This window comes from Plecotus auritus, assembly GCF_963455305.1.
Source record: "Plecotus auritus genome assembly, chromosome: 9".
Lineage (NCBI taxonomy): Eukaryota > Metazoa > Chordata > Mammalia > Chiroptera > Vespertilionidae > Plecotus > Plecotus auritus.
In genome coordinates, this window is record NC_137783.1 from 120,047,096 (window position 1) to 120,065,697 (window position 18,602).

Below are 18,602 nucleotides of genomic sequence, written 5' to 3' on the forward strand. Positions count from 1 at the left end.
CTTACAGGGATGAATATGAGTTTGCATGAAAAGACATTTAAGGATATAGAGGTATGGAAAAGCATGACAATGACTTGGAGAACTCTATGAAGTTCCTTGTGCTAGAACAGATGAGCTCTCTACAGGAATGGGCTGTTAGGCCTAGGCTTCAGGCTAAGGCGTTTATGTTTTTCTTATAGTGGACAAGGAACTGTTAATGTAGGAAAGCAACCTAATCAGGTGGGGGCATGAAAGAAAAGATGAATGCTCACAAGATGAGTGAAAACTCCCCTGAGAACCTGTCGGGGGGATTAGACAGAATAATAACAAGAAGAATTAAGTATTAAGGCTAGTAAAATTATTTGTTAGAGGATTCAAAGGTGATTGTGTAGCATCTCTCTGTTGCTTCATAGAGAATAAGCCATTAGAAAAACATACTTTATTCCTATTTCTTCTAGAAATAATGTCAATAAAAAAAAACTTCTGTGCAATGTAGTGGGATTGTATGCAATACATAGCATTAGACATTTTTACTTCACCCCTTGTAGTCTAATACAAATGTGTAGTTGGTAAGCTGTCCCAGTAAGATGAAGGGGAACACAGTGTTTTATGGGGCCATCACTTGATAATGTTATCAGCTACCACTGAGTGATAGGAACTCCAAGAAGGTGGGACTTGGGTTATTGCCAGGGATTTTGAAGGGATGAGAGGAGTGAGTTCTGAATAACCAGGGGTTAACACAGCCATCCTCTGGGTATTCTTGCTTCTAAAGCTGTTCCTTATAAGCCCCTGGGTGAATGCAGACACGGGATATTTCAGGGACCTGCTACTGTTTACCTCCTGAAGGCCATCAGTCCCTTTTGTAAACCTTTAGCTCAGGAACATGCAGTGCCAACCCTGACAACCCAGAACAGGCTGCCTGGCCCATTCTGGTGATTTTCCACTTTGGTGCTGATTTTTGGTCAATGATTTATATTGGAGATTAACAGAGGCATTGGTGTCTAAACTTCCTCATTGGCAACACGCTAGGACTGATTCCAGTGCTCTTTTCCCTGAACCTTCCTTTATCCCCAATCTTAGCTGTGTACCCCTCTCCCACCATGGTTCTGCATCTCTCTCATTCACGCATTCGTTACATCAGGGTTTCCTTACTGAGGACCTGCTGTATTCTGAAACCAGGGGTACAGTGATGAGCAAAGCCCAACCTATGGTCCGTGTCCCTGTGGAGTGTCCTACCAAGTCGTAGGGAGCTAGGTGTTCATCATGCAGTCCCTCAAATACATGGAATGTGGCTTTGATGCAGGCTATGAATAAGAGTTTTGGGGAGGATAGGGTGACTCGACACCATTCTCATGGGTGAGAGTCCTTCACAGGTATAAGCTCTTGGAAGGCAGAGGTGGCCTCTCCCCACCTTCTCCCCCCCCCCCCCAATAATTCTAGCATGTTGTTCATGCTTTTGTAGGTGCAGGTAGTGTCTGACTAGTGGGTGACGCGCCAGCTTTGGTAGCCTTTCTTTCTTTCCCAGTGTTGCTAGCGCAATGGCAGCAGCATGGAAGAAAAGGTTAATTATTAATTCCTCACTGGTTAGTTAATACAGACCCTGTACTGTCTCCTTTGGTCATATCCATAGCTAGACAGTCCCCAGAGCTTTAGGACAAAGTCATTGAACATCCCTCTGTAGACCTCTCCCTGACTGGTGACATTTGGTTCTCACAGTGTCTCCTGCATCTGTGCTTTTTTTTTTTTTTTTTTTAATTGATTTCAGAGAGTAAGGGAGAGGGAAAGAGATAAAAAGCATCATTGATCGACTGCCTCCTGCATGCCCCTACTGGGGATCGAGCCCGAAACCCAGGCATGTGCCCTTGACTGGAATGGAATCCAGGACCCTTCAGTCTGTAGGCCTATGCTCTACCCACTAAGCCAAACCGGCTAGGGCCGTCTGTGCTTTTTGGTTGTTGACTTTGATGTCCTAAGTTATTTTTTCTTTTCTTTTTTTTTTTAAATAAATCTTTATTCAGATTATTACAATTATTTCTCCTTTTTCCCCCCATAGCTCCCCTCCACCCATTTCCCACCCCACCTTCTGCCCTTACCTCCCCCCCACTGTCCTCATCCATAGGTGTATGATTTTTGTCCAGTCTCTTCATGAACCCCCCATACCCCTTTCCCCCTGAGAATTATCAGTCCACTCCCTTTCTATGCCCCTGATTCTATTATATTCACCAGATTATTCTGTCCCTCAGGTTTTTAATTCACTTGATTTTTAGGTTCACTTGTTGATAGATATGTATTTGTTGTTCATAATTTTTATCTTTACTTTTTTCTTCTTCCTCTTCTTTAAGAATACCTTTCAGCATTTCATATAATACTGGTTTGGTGGTGATGAAATCCTTTAGCTTTTTCTTGTCTGTGAAACTCTTTATCTGCCCTTCAATTCTGAATGATAGCTTTGCTGGGTAGAGTAATCTTGGTTGTAGGTTCTTGCTATTCATCACATTGAAAATTTCTTGCCACTCCCGTCTGGCCTGCATAGTTTCTGTTGAGAAATCAGCTGACAGTCGTATGGGTGCTCCCTTGTAGGTAATTAACTGTTTTTGTCTTGCTGCTTTTAATATTCTCTCTTTGTCTTTTGCTCTTGGCATTTTAATTATGATGTGTCTTGGTGTAGTCCTCTTTGGATTCCTTTTGTTTGGGGTTCTGTGGGCTTCCTGGACTTGTAAGTCTATTTCTTTCACCAGGTGGGGGAAGTTTTCGGTCATTATTTCTTCAAATAGGTTTTCAGTATCTTGCTCTCTCTCTTCTTCTGGCACCCCCATAATTCTGATGTTGGTACGCTTGAAGTTGTCCCAGAGTCTTCTTACATTATCTTCAACTTTTTGGATTTTTTTTTTTTTGCTTTTTGCTTTTTCGGTTGAGTTTTTTTTGCTTCTTTGTATTTCAATTCTTTGACTTGATTTTTGTGTTCCTCTTGTCTGTTTTGGGGTCTCTGTATAATATTTTTTATTTCAGTCAGTGTATGTTTAATTTCTAGTTGGTCCTTTTTCATATCTTCGAGGGTCTCGTTATATTTATCGGCCTTTTCTAGGATATTCTTAAAAAGCCTTATAACCGTGGTTTTGAATTCTATATCCAGTCGTTTGTTTTCCTCCATTTCTTTAGTTTGTGATCTGATTCTTTGACGCCGCATTTTCACTGCTTCCCTGAGTTGGTAAGGTAGATTTGTGTGCTAGGTTTCCAATATGGCCCAGTGGGTCTGCCTCCCCAGTTAACCTGAGGTGGACACTCTTGGTGCACCCCTTTGTGGACTGTGTGTACAGCCTTGTTGTAATTAAGTCTTTATTGTTGTTGGTATCACTGGGAAGAATTGACCTCTAGGCCAGTTGGCTGTAAGGATCAGCTGTGTCTATGCTGGGAGAAGTTCGGTGCTGGAGACAGCCTTATAGGATTAGACTTGCCAAATTGCAATAGCCTCTGTGCTCAGCTTGGATGGGGTGGAGTCTCAGTCTTGGCTTCCCGTCAGCCTTGCCCTAGCGCGCACGTGCGTGCCTTCAGACCTCTGCCTTCCTGGCTCCCGAGTCTCCGCCCGAGAGTCCAGACTCCCCCCACAAGACCGTGGGTCCCCAGGGGCTCGCCTGGAACTGGGGTCACTGCAGTCAGAACTGGGGCTCAGTGCAGTCAGGAGCCTCTGACTCCCTTCCACTAGGGAAAGCCTGTGGCAACCTCCGCAGCCTTTGTGCGCCCTGGTGCGCGCGCGCTTTCAGTCCTCTGCCTTCCCCGGCTCCCGAGTCTCCGCCTGAGAGTCCAGACTCCCCCCACAAGAGCGTGGGTCCCCAGGGGCTCGCCTGGAACTGGGGTTCACTGCAGTCAGAACTGGGGCTCAATGCAGTCAGGAGCCTCTGACTCACTTCCACTAGGGAAAGCCTGTGGCAACCTCCGCAGCCTTTGTGCGCACTGGTGCGCGCGAGCTTTCAGTCCTCCGCCTTCCCCGGCTCCGGAGTCTCCGCCCGAGAGTCCAGACTCCCCCCACAAGAGTGTGGGTCCCCAGGGGCTCGCCCGGAACTGGGGTTCCGTGCAGTCAGAACTGGGGTTCAGTGCGGTCGGGGGCTTCCTTCCCCCTTCCGCCAGAGAAAGTCAGCCAGGCTTTCAGCCGCCCTTCCTCTCTGCGTGCACAAAGACCCTTTGCCGTACCTCCAATTCTCTGTGAGCTTTTCTCTTTCCTTCTAGTTGTAGAATTTTGAGTCAGCCAGCTTTCCTGTGGTTCTGGATGGTGTCCGTTCTGTCTTTTAGTTGTAGTTTTGAAATTGTTGTGCGAGGCAGCAGTTTAGGTGTTTACCTATGCCACCATCTTGGTTTCTCTCCGATATTTTTTCTTTTAGATGAGCCTCAGCTGAAACAAAAGGGTCCATGGCTAGAAGGAGTTTTAACAACCATCTTGCAGAAATGGGCAAGTCCTTTGTAAACCACTGTCAGTGTGGGCACTGCTGCTCTGTCCTCTAGATGATGGAGCCACGCTCCATGGTGCTGTCACTCATGGAAGGCATCTTTTTTTGCTTCTTTCCACTGGGTCATCTGTTTTTCTTTTTTTACTTTATGTTGGTGATTCAGGGTCAAACATTAGGGGAAGCAGAGAAAAGATGGGTGCCATTAGTTCTTGTTTTCGGTGACTTGATGATGTGGATGGATGGAGCCATGACGTGTACTGAAATGATTGACTTAAGGCAGAAAGGACACAAGCCAGCAGCGAAGAGGCCAAGGGCCAGGACTGAGGATGTTTAGGGAGGGGGGAGTCATCTTCAGTGGGAAGGTTCATGAAGGACGAGGCATTTGAAAGGTGGACAGAATCCAGACACGTAGAAATGGGCAAGGGCAATACAGACCGTGAAAGCAATTGTGTGCTCAGGTACAGAGCTCAGAAAGCTCAAGGTGTTAACAAGGAACATTCTAATGGTCTACTAGTGCTATTAGGCTAACTCAGGGTTTGTGAAGACACTGTGGCAGCAACCATAGCATTGGTACCCCTTTGGTACAACTTTGGTTTAGCAGCCAAGAGAAGCTTGAGTTTTCTTTCTGATTCTGAATCTTTTAGCCTGGGAATCCTCATATATCCCTCCCAGTGAAGGGAATACCAGCAGAGAGCTCCTCCAAGTTCCCCAGGTCCAGGCCAGTTCAGCCTTCTCTGGGTGTGAGTTGGCCTAAGACATGGCTGCAGCCAAGGAAGGGAGCGGTCCACTTGTTACTTCTTCTTTTGTGGCTCCCTGACTCCATTCAATTACAAAGTGGCTCTTAGGCTGTTAAAGCTCAGTGTCTCTGGGCTACAATTTCTAGCCACAGACCTTGCATTTGCTGTGCCTCAAACATGACCTTGAGGCCACATCCCATTACGCACACCGCCCACAACAACGTTAACCAGTCTTCTGTCTGAGTAAGGCAAGCACGGTGCAAATTCCAGGTCTTTCTGCAGAAATCTCTCTCTATTGCCCCTTAAAGCAGGAAATTTCATGGCAATTGGGATGCAGGAGAAGCCGATGATGGGCTCAATTTCAACTGTGTTATGTTCATTAGGAGAAAGGAAAAATAAAATAAAAACGGGATTGTGATGCCTGGTGAAGATCATAGTATGAAAATGGCAGGTCAGGCTGTGTTTATCTTTGCTGCTGCCTGCTGCCTGTGGGAAAAGGAAGGGCAGCTGCAGCTATCAAATCTCAGACTTAAAGAAGTGATAGGGTGTGCATTTCTGAAGGGAATTTTATGATTCAGAGAACCAGTAGTATAATGACACTGAGTGGTGAAGTGCGACATTGCCACTCAGCTCTATTAGCTATTACAGATTTATAGGAGATGAGTCCTGAATGCTCTTATAGAATCATTCATTCATGAGTGCAGAACCTGGAGACTCTTGAGCTCAGAAAGAGAGTGCCATGGTCAGGGAGTTTGAGGGGCAGCAGGCATGTGTTGTGTGTGGCTGTTTTTTTTAATGTCCCAGTTTCCAGCTTATGTATTTAAAGAAATGCTGCTGCTTCTGTCTGAAATGGTCTTTACCATTTCCCCTCCATTTCACCTGTCAAAATCATTCTTGTCGCTCTAGTCTAGTGAAGTATTTAGGGGGAAGTGTTATGCCTGCCATTTATTTTGAAATGCAGTAGCAACATCAATAAAATAAGATGGCTTGGTAAAATTCATAGAGGAATGGAGAGATGTGATAAAGCAGGTGTAGAAAAAGTGAGTGGTAGATTCTAGGTAGTGACTATATAGTGATCACTGTAAAATTCATTCTGTAAAAAAACTTTTCTGTATGTATGAAATTTTTCATAATAAAATGTTGGAGAAAATATAAACTATCCTTAAAGGCCTAGCTTATGGCCCACCACTTTGGGGAAGGCTTTCTAGATTCCCTGAGTTATTTGTGGCCAAATACCCATGCACGCTACTAGAACCTCTTGCATGGCAATAGTTGTCATCTGACGTGTAGAGCTGATTTGCTCTTGTATCTTAGCCCTTGTGTGGGGCAGTGAACTCTTTGTTGGCAGGCAGGCAGTCCTCTCTTTATATCCCTGATGCATCAGACAGGCATCATAGGCACAAAGTAGATGGTCCTCACATGATTGTAGGATTAGTTTAGGAATATCATGATTAACTTTAAAGTTAACTTCGTTGAAATTCATTTTTGTAATGTAAGGTTCACTGGATGAAACACCACCGTGTGTGTGTGTGTGTGTGTGTGTGTGTGTGTGTGTGTGCGCGCGCGCGCGCGCGCGTGTGTTTGGAAGAGAGAGAGAGAAATGAGAAATGAGGGTTTCCAATACCCAACATCCTGATCATGGCTGCAAATAAGACGCTGCTATGTGGACCAGAGACCCATTGCCGGTTACACCCATGGTGACTGGTGCCGCTGAGCTCCCTATCCTTGGTAAGGGAATTCTGTAACTTAGTACCATGATTCAAATCCAGAGCTCTGGACTGTATGGATCCACTCCCTTTAGAGGGCCAGAGTATAGAAAGAAAAATAGGTCTCAGGACGTCTTATCAGGGTCACTGACAAGAATCCATTCAGAACCTAGTTGATTTCCCCAAAATATGTACAACCCCAAGCAGCCAAAAAAATATTCCAAAATCACTTGGAATGGCATGCTTGTTTCCTAACAGGTGAGCATATTTTAATTCTGGGAAGATTAGAAATAAAAGTAAAAGATGTTAATAGAATCAAAGCTATAGTATTAATATTTTTACTTAAAGGATATATGCATATTTGATATTTCAAGTAATTATTTAAAATAAATTGCCCCCCCAAATAAAATAAAATAAATTGGCCCATTTAACAGGTTAGCCTGTATTTCTAAATTAAAATGTGCCAAGGGGCAATTAATTTAGACTTGATTTGGGGGAGGGTTGAGGTCTTACTAGATTTGTAAGCAATATTGGAATATTTAAGATAATTTATTAAATTTCTAAGAGTTGTTTAAGGAAAGGCTTTATAAGTTGAATCACATAGTTCTAATATTGAAAAGAATTAAATACATTATAAATTCAGTACAGTTTTAAATGTTTAAAGGAGTTTAGGGTTATAAAATGGGCCAACCATTATTCGAATGGACCTTTGAAAGTGATTATAAAAATTGTAATATATGAGTTGAACTTAAAATTTCAGAATGAGCTAGGTATTAAAGGTTTTTCTTTTTTTAAAAAAACCTAAGCAAATGAAATACATATTTTTATTAAGAGGTAAACCTAAATAGTGTTTTTCTGTGCACAAAGCCACTCTGATGGTCATTAAAAAATTCATATGAAATAAAGTGATTAACACTGCTTCTATCACAATAGATGCTTCATGTTAGTTGAATTTGAATTTTTAAAATTGTAAAAATAGCCCAGTTAGAGTTGCTCAGTGGTTGAGCATCAACCTATGAACCAGGAGGTCACTATTTGATTCCAGGTCAGGGCACATGCCTGGGTTGTGGGCCTGATCCCCAGTAGGGGGTATGCAGGAGGCAGCTGATCAGTGATTCTCTGTCATCATTGTTGCTTCTCGCTCTCTTCCTCTCCCTTCCTCTCTGAAATCAATAAAAATATATTTTTAAAAATTATAAAAATAAAATAAAAGTCTCTTTCTAGGAAAAGGAAAAATTGAATCAATGATATTCCTTAAGGAGGCAAGGAGAAACACATAAGAACCTCAAGTTAATTACTTTTTATGGCTTGAAATATGGTCTAAAAGAAACACACAGTTTTGAAGGGTCATCTTGTAAAGCATAGGGACGTAAGAGTTATGACAGGCGTTCATTGAAATGATGACGGTAGCATAGTGCTCTGCACAGTAAATACCCAGTGAGTGCCTATTGGAGAAATACCAATTTTTAGAAGTATTGTAATCAACATATGAGTTGATATTGTTTAACTCTAAGGGGTGCCATTTGTGTAAACTACAGGGTCTACGCAAATGTGGCCATCCTAGATATTGACCTCATTCATTCGGCCAAGTGCCATAAGAAATTAAAAGTTAGTTGTATTGGTGATGTATCACATGTAACAAGTAATTCTGTCTACTTTCACAGAGAATATGCTCGTGTGAGGCAGGAGACATTTTTGCCATCTGGATAAGATTCAGATAAAATTCAACATGGTGCACAGTGAGACACCGAGCTGGAGCATGCTTGGCTCGTCCGCAGACATTGTCATTTAGGTCTGGCTTCTGGTAATTAGGCACTCCTAGCTGGGCTCTGCCGTCAGCAAGCCTTTGAGACAAATTGCAAAATCTGTACAACCATCGGAGAGATGGAGAAGTAGACCCGATGACACTACAAGGAGATATTGGTAGTTCTCAAAAGTTTGAAAGGGAATCCTTAGAGAAGCAATCCTCAAAACTGAATTTCCAGGTTCTTTTTCTGCAGTTGAAGGGTGAGTTCAAGTTATAGAATCAGGATCTGAGAAGATCCCAACAGGCTGGTATGACAGGCTTAATCTAATGGGATGAAATACAATAGGAACAAATGTCAGGTTCTGTATTTGGATCTGAAAATTCTAACTATGCTTAAAAGGACTGGGCACAGATATGAAAAGAACCTAGGAGTTAAAATTGACGCAAGTTGGCAGTTTATCGTGGTCCCCCCAAATCAGAGGTAGTCCTGCATGAGTAGGTGGAGTATTTGGGACGAGTGAAGTGATGTACCCACTCTGCTGTGGAGCTGTCCCAGCAGGAGCATCCCTGCACTTCTGGGCTTCAGGCTTTGCCAGGAAAATAGACAAAGGATGGTCACAGGATTTGTGGGGGGAGTGCTCCAAAGCTTGTCACAGATAACAAAGGAGCAGGGGAGGCTTGGCCTGGATATAACTCCAGGAGGACCTGAAAGCGGTCATTAGTATCTGAAAGTTAGTCAAGTGCATCAGTGACTAGCCTTGATTCTTGTGAAGAGGAACAAGAAGAACCTGAGGAAGGAAGTTACAAGAAGCCACAGATAAGGAGGGTCCTTTTAATCTTAAATGTTTTAAGATGAAATTGACTGGCTTCCTGAATTCTAGAAGTGCTGGCTTCGGCTAATAAGGACTTCGACTTTTAAGAGTGAGAGTGGATGACCCATAGACACTTGCCAGCCCCAAGCCTCCACGATTCCTTTGTCTTCTAGGGCTGATGGTGTTTTGCACGGTCCTAGCACAAGCAGGGGGTGGACAGAGCCACACTTACAGGAATGTTCTAGACCAGTGGTCGGCAAACTCATTAGTCAACAGAGCCAAATATCAACAGTACAACGATTAAAATTTCTTTTGAGAGCCAAATTTTTTAAACTTCTTCTAATGCCACTTCTTCAAAATAGACTTGCCCAGGCCGTGGTATTTTGTGGAAGAACCACACTCAAGGGGCCAAAGAGCCGCCTGTGGCTCACGAGCCACAGTTTGCCGACCACTGTTCTAGACAATGATGGGACAGTATTTAGAATTCTTAGAAAAGGACACTCTTGCATTGGTCTTCATTAGTGCTGCCAATTTTTTCCTCTGCCAGGGGAGGTCTGGTGGACGTGGCCGTTGTCTTTCCGCAGAGGCTGTGTTATTTCCTTGTTTGTTCTTTCAGTAGGAGCAGAGCTTGGGGAGTAAGACCAAGTTCTTGCTCTCTTCAGGGAGTATGTCTGGGAAGTAAGACAGCAAGCACAAATTATACAACTAACTATACAGTTATGATTATAGTTACAGTTTGAACCTATGTCTTGAAAGAGTGGGGTTTTATGTCATGTAGTATTACATTTCCTCACTCAGCTTTGGGGCTATACTTTCCTGTTATAGTTCTTTGAAGTCATGTAATCTGTTTGAAACTTCTCTCTCCTGGCGGGGTGCTGATGGAAAGTTTTTGGGTATACTTTTAGACATTTTCTCCTCCCTTCCCCGCCCCCCAAAGATTATAAAGCCTTGAGGAGGTTGAGTCATTCTTTTTCACAGACACAGTCTTGTGTGTAGGTACTAGTGCAGTGACTACTTTTAGGGGTTGTCTGTTTTCATACTATTAACTTTCCATTGTAGGGTGTCTGTAGCCACAGCAGCTCATTCTCTTGTGGCTATAATTACTCTTAACTAGTGGTAACTACAAGTAGAAACCTGGGTGAGGAGGAATGGATATGAAAAATAAGACTAGAACAGACGGGGTTTGAGGATTCCCACACTAATGCTTGTATTTGTTGCTTATACAATTGACCATCCATTTAGATGCAAGCATGCAAAGAAACAAAAAGGCACATTTTTAAAAAGCAAATTTCTATCCTCAATTGCCGATTGTAGTTCAGAATTAATGTCCCTCATCTTATTTTCTCCTAGTAAGTATTTTTGCAAACAACAATGGCACTGTTTTATTTTCCTAGCATTAATAAACTTACAGCTGCAACAGATTCTGAATTATATTCGTAGCTTTCAGAGGCATTTTAAGAATGTTTGTGATCCAGCTTATTGTAAATTCTTCTTTCTTGCAGGTAGGAATGAATTGATAGCCAGATACATCAAACTCAGGACAGGGAAGACGAGGACCAGAAAACAGGTAAAATAACCCCCCTGGAAATTGTGCATGTCAGCGAATGGCCCAAGGAGGCATTTTGGCTGCAGTGGCTGTCTGTGCTTTGGCTCCTAGGAGCCCCCATTTTGAGTTCCCTGTAAGGACGTCAGTGATGTTTAAATTGGTGTTTTAAATTGGCTCAGTTTTCACTGTTCATCATTTCAGTGACCCTTGACTATGTGGTCTTAAGAGCCCTTTTTATACATATGGGAAAGTTTTACTAAGGACAGTATATAAAACTGCTCCTGCACCGTATTTTAAAAGTTATATTTCTTTTCCAAACTATGCATCTGCAAACACTACAAATGCTGCAGGTGCAAATATACTTGCAAGCCATGAAATTTTGAGATTTTTGTACATTGTGAAATCCTGGAACAACTACAATATTAGTCATCATTTCAATGAAAAAGTAACACTAGCAGCCGTGAGTATTGGCCTGAATATGATACTGAATGATGTGCGTCCAGGGAACCGTTGCTCCTTAAGCTATGGCTTTGTGTTAGTAGCTGCTGTGACTGAAATGAAGTTACAACGTAAATATATTTGTGCAGAGCAGTGTCAGGCATTTCCTCTGCCCTTTGTCAAGGCTCTGGCTCTCTTTTTTTCTGATGTAAAGCAGCCCAAATCTCTGACCCAGTTCAAAACTGGAATGGATGAGAAATTCCTGTTTAACTAAAAACAAAAAGAAAGAAAGGGGAAGGGGGGGCGATCAAACATCTCATGGGTAGAGCTGTTTACAGCAAAAATTTTTATTTTATTTTTATTTTTTAATGTTGACCTATGCTGATGGATCTGTGGATTTTAAAAATTACCATGAAACCAGAAGGCAAGCTCAACTGTGGTCTCATTAAGCCTGAGCAGCAGATTCCAGTCCTTTGCTCAGTGACGAGTTGTTTTCATGAGTGTTTGTGATGGGGGAGAGCTTTTCCCCAGGAATGCTACATGTGCCCCAGCCGGAGCCTGGCTGCTGAGTCAGCACAGAGGGAAGTGGCCTCCTGCCAGTGCTCAGGCGCAGGACATTGTCTGTTCTGTGGATGTTCCCCTGACAGTGGCAGTGGTCCTCATTAAGTCCGAGAATCACATCAGACCAAAATTCGGTTGGAAACAAGTAAAAGCAGGATCCGGATGGAGGTGTGAGGAGGATGGGGGAGTTCCTGCTTCTCTGTAATTTTTTTTTAAAGGCAAAAATTGAAAAAAATTTAATAATTTAAACTCAAAGACAAAGTTAAAGATACAAGGATCTTGTATTATTATAAATCCTGTTTTTAGAGTTGCTAGAGTGTTCAAAATTAAGTCATTGTCTCATAGTCTGAGTTGCTGAACTATTACATTGGAGGTTCTAAAATTTTGAAACAGACAAGATATAATTCCCAGCATGCAGAACGTGCTGGGTCTGGGCCGTCTGCTGGTCCATGGGCTCTGGTCATGTGCCCAACCCCTTCACTGGGGGACTATTCTAAATTTAACCAAGTCCCGTGGAAAGAGATGCAAATTTGTGTCTCAGAAGCCAGGCTTGGCTTGGTTTCTACACCCCGGCATCCTGGGGATGTTTTGAGGCAGCAGTTGGTGATACCTCTCCAATGTGAATTTGTTGTTCAGCAAATCCGTGTGGTTTTCAACCCAGATTTTTAACAGGGTGGCTGGCTGGCTGTATTCACACTTTGTAATAATATGCAAATCCACTTGGCGCCCAGTCAATACCCAAAAGAGTGGAAGGATTAAAGATACTTATAAGGGGGGAAATGCTCTGCTAACTGGGTCTTTCCATTTCACTTTGAGATCTAATTTACATGTCAGTATTATTTTAACATTTGCTACAGAATCCAGAGCTCTTAATGAGATCAGAATACAACCGACAGCTTCAGCTTTTTGATTGTGCAGAATGTGCTAATTAATTTATGGATAGTCTCTTCTAAATTGAGAAAAAGGGATTTTCCCTCTCTATACTGAGAAGCTATAAATATTTTCATTTACCTCTACCCCCACCTTTTTAATTTTATAACGAAAACAACCCCACTCTCCCCCTCTCACCCCGTGTTCGTGATTGCTCCCGGGTGAGAAAAACACTAGATTAGCCTGAACTTTCCTCCTGAATCAAGTCACTGCAGTGATGACCCAGTCTGAAAAGCTGAGAGCAGTGCTGGGGGCTTGGTGTCTGGCTGGGACTGTGTATTCCTAACTGCAGAGCTTTGTTGCGATGCAAATAACCTCCCCCCCACCCCACCCCACCCCACCCCAAACCCTCCTAAGGAGTAGCAATTTTATATTTGATTTCCTTTTTTTGTTTTGTTTTTTGTTTTGTTTTGTTTTGTTTCCCCTCATAAACCCGAACAATGTAGGTGTCTAGTCATATACAGGTCTTAGCAAGAAAGAAAGTTCGAGAAATTCAAGCCGCCATTAAGGTACGTCTGGCTTGCCCAGTTGTAGGGGGCTTTTCATCTCCATGGTTACAGGCTTTTCCTTTGTTTTCCTCCCTTCCCCTACCCTGCAGGTGTCTAGTCACATTCAGGTTCTTGCCAGAAGGAAATCTCGTGATTTTCATTCCAAGCTAAAGGTATGCGCTTTCCTGCTTTTTGGCTTGTGGTTGCTATGCATCTCACTTCCTGTTTTCCATGGTGACTGTTGAATGCCTGGTGCTGGGATTCTCGTAACCTAGTTTCCTCGCATGTGAGAGCTGTTTACATTTCTTTGTGTCTAATCTCTCTGTTTCTGAACTAGCCTCACATTAAGCCCAGTATGTGTGCGCGTGTGTGTCCCTAATAACAATGCAAATGCAGCAGAGAGCTGGTCTTGATAACTTTTCAGCACAAAAACCTGATTTTTTTTTTTTTTAACCTTCAAATATCCACCAAGCAGTCCTGGGCTAGGAGAGGGGGAAAAAAAGTCCAGGGACACAAAGTTGTTGTGGAAATTATAAACAAGAATCATTTCCACAGTGGTCATCATGAAATTATTTTTAATAAAATATTTAGAAATTAATTTGTACTTTTGATGTATTTTCGAAAATACTCAGAAAAAAACACAACCTGTTCATATTAACTTTTTTCATGTGTTCTTCCAACAAAGAGAGTATTTTCTGCCAGATTTCTTCCACAGTGCTTAATATTGTTTTCTAAGTTAAAAAAAGAAATTTAAGGTGAGACCTTAAAAAAAACAACACAGGTCTTAAAGATGGGAAAGCTCCTATCAAATCCATATTTGCAATTCCATTTATAATTGAGTTTACTGTAAAATGTTTTTATACATGCCTCAGTTTCTGTCCCTTAAAAATATATTTCATAGAAAAAATGGAGGCATGGACAATATTTTAAACACAAGTTCTCCCTTCCAAAATTTGCAGTAAAGCATGTGTGACGTTCCCCACCCCCCATAATTCCATTTTAGAAATGCAGATTATAGTTTATATGGAGGAATTTTTATAATAAAAATGAATTTGTAGCTCATATTGTTGCCTTTCCCACATGCCATTTTTGGTTCTGTCCTGTTTTTTCCACACATTAAATAAATTCATGTTTTCATTGTAAACCTAAAGAATAGCGTGTAATTTCACAGCACTGAGTGGTGAACACTGGAACCCTTCCCAAAGTCCTCCAACTTTTTTTATGCAAACAAGTCTGGCTGTGGAATAGCGCTAGTTACCAGGAAGGAGCATTTGGTGTGCCCTCTGCAGTGGGCAGCATGCTGGCTCGCTCGCACGTGTGGCTGATGGTGGCTGGCTTTTAGCTGCACTGGCTGAGCAGTCGGAAGACTAAGATAACTTTTTAGATCCTGCTTTTTAACCAAAGGTGCATTCCTCTCTATGTGGATGTAACTTCCTCAGTATTTGCTCAAGTTCTGACTGTTTCTAGTTTCTCTGTGCTAACGGATTAATGGTGTACAAAGAAGTGTACCGACATCAATTTTGTGTTTCCATCTGAGATGTTATAAATTGCTCTATTTCTGCTCTGTCTGTGGGGTTCCTGTGGACTCTCCAGGGCACACAGCCCTAAACTGAAAGCCCTATAAGTGATGTATGACGTTCTACTGTTCAGAAGGGGTCCCGTGGGGTGCTGGAAGCACTCCTTCTCTCACTTGGTGATTTAAGAATCTTCTTCAATGGAAACAGTCTTGCCATTGCTTTATACACATCATACACATAAACATACAATTGTATTTGTGTTTGTTCTTAAAAAATAAAAATAAAAATAAAAATAAAAATAAAAAGACTTCCCCCACTTACAACCCTGGCCTACTCTCCTGTGGGGCAGACACAAGGAGGAGGCAGAGACAGAGGCAGTTGAGGAGCAACTGGCTCCAAATTTCAGCTCCAAGAACCATCTCCATCTTCCTGTAGCTTCTTTCCTTTCTCTCTACCACATTATTCTCAGAAAAATGGAGGCCTTTGTTCTTCCCATCAGCTAATACCAATTGCGTGTTCCAGGCATGGCGCTCATCACAGTGGGCAGCTAACAGCCAACCCCTTATTCACAGAGCTGACCATGCAAAGGGGACTGTGAAATTAGGGCACTGTTGGATAAGTGTTAGCAGGAAGAGCCAAAATAAAATGTGGAGGGAATCCCAGGGACGAGCGGCCTGGAGGACGTGCTGCTGTTTGAGAACTGAAAGGCCGGAGGCGGTGTGGTACGGAGCCTCTCCCACATGTTCTCTCATTTACCCGTACTACACAGAAAGTCCCAGCCATTACGCAGATTTGAGGAATATTTAGGAGACCAGGGTTCCAGGAGTTTAATTGACTTGCCAAAAGCCAAGCCTAGTAAGTGTCAGAGTTAGGATTTGAACTCAGGTCTTTCTGAATCCTCTACCACTGCTCTTTCAGATAGGGTGTTACCTCCTGGAGGTGGGAAAATGTTTTCAAATCGAAGGCTTCACGTCAGCACACACTGTAGATAACCTGTCACCCCTCCCATCCCTTGGAGCTAGGCAGGCAGCCCTTGCTACCAGCCTTTCCTCAGCACCCACATTTTAGAAGACGACCTTTTGAGCTCTTGCTCAAAATGTGGACTTAATTTGTGATTGACACTTTGGTGATTGTCGGTAACCGGGGTGATGTGATCGTAGCTGCAGTACTGCCGTGTCACCACTCTGAGGGCATTAGGACAGTTGAGAATAAGGTTGTCACATGCCTGCAGAGATGTGGCTGCTTTGACCTCCCAGGGGCATTATATATGAAAGATGCCCTCCTTACCCTCCCCTAGCAGCCATCCCCAGGACATGGGCTCAGGTCTTAGGAGGAGTAGATCTCACCGCTTTGTCTGTACTTGCTTGTTCAGCTGGGAGTCAAACACATTTGTGGGAGGCAGGGATGAGCATCCTTGCTGAGATCATTGTGGGGTCAGGCTTATAGCCACATCTGCTTGGCCTCCCACACTAACTAATGAGATAAAGTCTCTACTGAAAGTTGAAGTCATCCCCACCAACAACAAGGATAGCTTCTGAGCAGGCACTGAGGTAGCAGGGAGTATCCAGACTTACTAGAGACGTTGTGCTTTGCCTGAGAAGATGTAACAAGGCTTCCTGGAGACGGTGGCTGGTGACTGACCATCTCAGGACCTGTCCTTGCAGTTCCTGCCTCAGCCAGGCTGCTCACTATTCTCCACATGCTCAGAAGTCTAAGGAGTTCTGTTCTCTGGGGTGGCCCTCCTGTGGAGGCTGAAGCCAAACTCCATTTCCCTGTCCTCCTTTGGAGTTTGAATAAGCGGTTGGCTCTCGCCTGGGGCCACTGCCAGGTATGGCTTCCCCATGAGCCCGCTTTGCCTTATAGGCTCTCTTCACTTCCTGGGGAAGGGTGTAGTAGAATTTTTTTAGTCTAGTGGTTTCCCAGATATTTTTAAGCAGCAAAACTCATGTTTCAGATTGAAATCTTACTTGAAACCTTCAGCATATAAAAGAATAAAGGCTGTTTTAATTGAAGCTCAGACTCTCTCATCCTCAGCCATGGCTTCTTTGGCTGTTCCATTGAATAAGGTTTGAAAAACCACAGTGCTTTAGGCAGAAGGAAGAAGAGATGTCTGCCTCTCAGCTTTCCCTCCTAACCTTACAGGAAAAGCTCACATGTCCCATTTAAGTTTTTAGTTCTATAGTCTGTTCTGCCATATTCCTCCAAAGAAAACACTCAAGAAGAGAGTAGTAATTCTCATGCCAGTTATGGATGAGTCATCCTCACTACACAAGTCAGTTGAGTGATTTCCAAAGGTCAGGTTAGCAGCAGCTAACAGCACTGCTTCCCAGAGTGCTTGTTTGTGAGCCACATCCCTCTTTTTGTGTGTGGACTTTAATTCTATTTTAATTTTTATAATAAAATGTGTTATAGTAAAAGTTTAAGATTCTGTGTCGAGCCCAACTCTAAAAGCACAGAAGTGATGACTTAATTCAGTCCAGTTAACTTCTCATTGAGCACCCGGTGTGTTCTCGACTCCCTAGTCAGTAGAAGTCGGGCACAGAGAATTACAAGCAGAGTCTCTGTTCTTGAGGAACACTAAACTTTTCTGTTATTTTTTACTACATTTGGGGATAAGACAAGATTCCCAGTAGATTATCCTCAGCTGGGGATAGGTGGGCTCTGCAGGAAACATTTAAGAGAGCCGTGCAAAGATTGCATAGTGGGTGGGTGTTTAATCCTGAGGGTGGGGGATTAAAGAAAGCCTCGTAGAAGAAGTACCCTTAGAACTGAGCAAAGAGGAAAGCAGAACTTCCACTGAGATATGGGGATGTTTGGGGAACCATGAGGAACACCATCTGGTTGGAGCCAATGGATGGGAAATGCCACCCGAGGAGCCTAACATTCCTGGGATCACCCCATGGAAAGTGAGGTTCATCTGTGGGCCATGGGGAGCAGGCGGGGTGGGGTGGGGTGATATTTACTAATTTAGGGGTTGCTGTAAAGTCTGAGTGGGAGAGATGCATGGACCAGGGCCCACCACACACATACCCTTGGGGCCTAAGGGCACTCATCGGTCCTTATCATCACCCTTGGCTGGCTCCCCATTCCAGTCCACTTGGACTGCTGTGTACACTTTCTTCCTCACTGTTTGTAGAGTAAATTCTGTTTAAGAGTTCTATCCTTATTAAGTTGGAAAGGGTACACCGCAGGGTTCAATAGTAGCATTTGAAACTTAGGTTATTAAAGATTGGGTTCTCTTAAAATCATGGCAAGTAACTGTAGGTGTGCATCAAAATTAACCATGAACTTTTTGTTGTTGCTAAATTTAAAATGTAACAAAAAGTTAAAAAGTGCGGAGAAGGCCATATTAAACATTCATGCTTGTACCATTGGAAATGATCATTTTCATTTTGACATATTTTCAAAAGTTCTTTTTAAGTGAAATCAAATGGCAAAAAATTGTTCTTTGGTTTTCTAATTCCCTTTACCCACCCTCATTTCCCAGCGGATCTCAATCTCCCTCCACCCCCATTCCTCCACCAGCCGTGTCTTTTCCTTGCCATTTATTTTCCTGAGAAAAATCATATCTAATGAAAACGGTCTCTTCTTCTTTCCCCCTGTCTTAAAACAAATCTAGATTGTTACCCACTGTGTACTATGAATTTGTGCTGAAGCCATTGGCACCAACATGAGACTTTTTCTCTACAATTTATAGCA

General features: G+C 42.9%; 1 protein-coding gene across 1 annotated transcript in view; it reads left to right on the forward strand.

Annotated features, from left to right (window-relative positions):
* Positions 1 to 18,602, forward strand: part of TEAD1 (TEA domain transcription factor 1) — a 254,213-nt gene that overhangs the window by 175,548 nt on the left and 60,063 nt on the right. The window contains exons 3-4 of the mRNA XM_080640120.1: positions 10,926 to 10,990; positions 13,497 to 13,559. Coding sequence (XP_080496246.1) covers positions 10,926 to 10,990; positions 13,497 to 13,559 — 128 coding nt within the window. The remainder of the gene's footprint in view (positions 1 to 10,925; positions 10,991 to 13,496; positions 13,560 to 18,602) is intronic.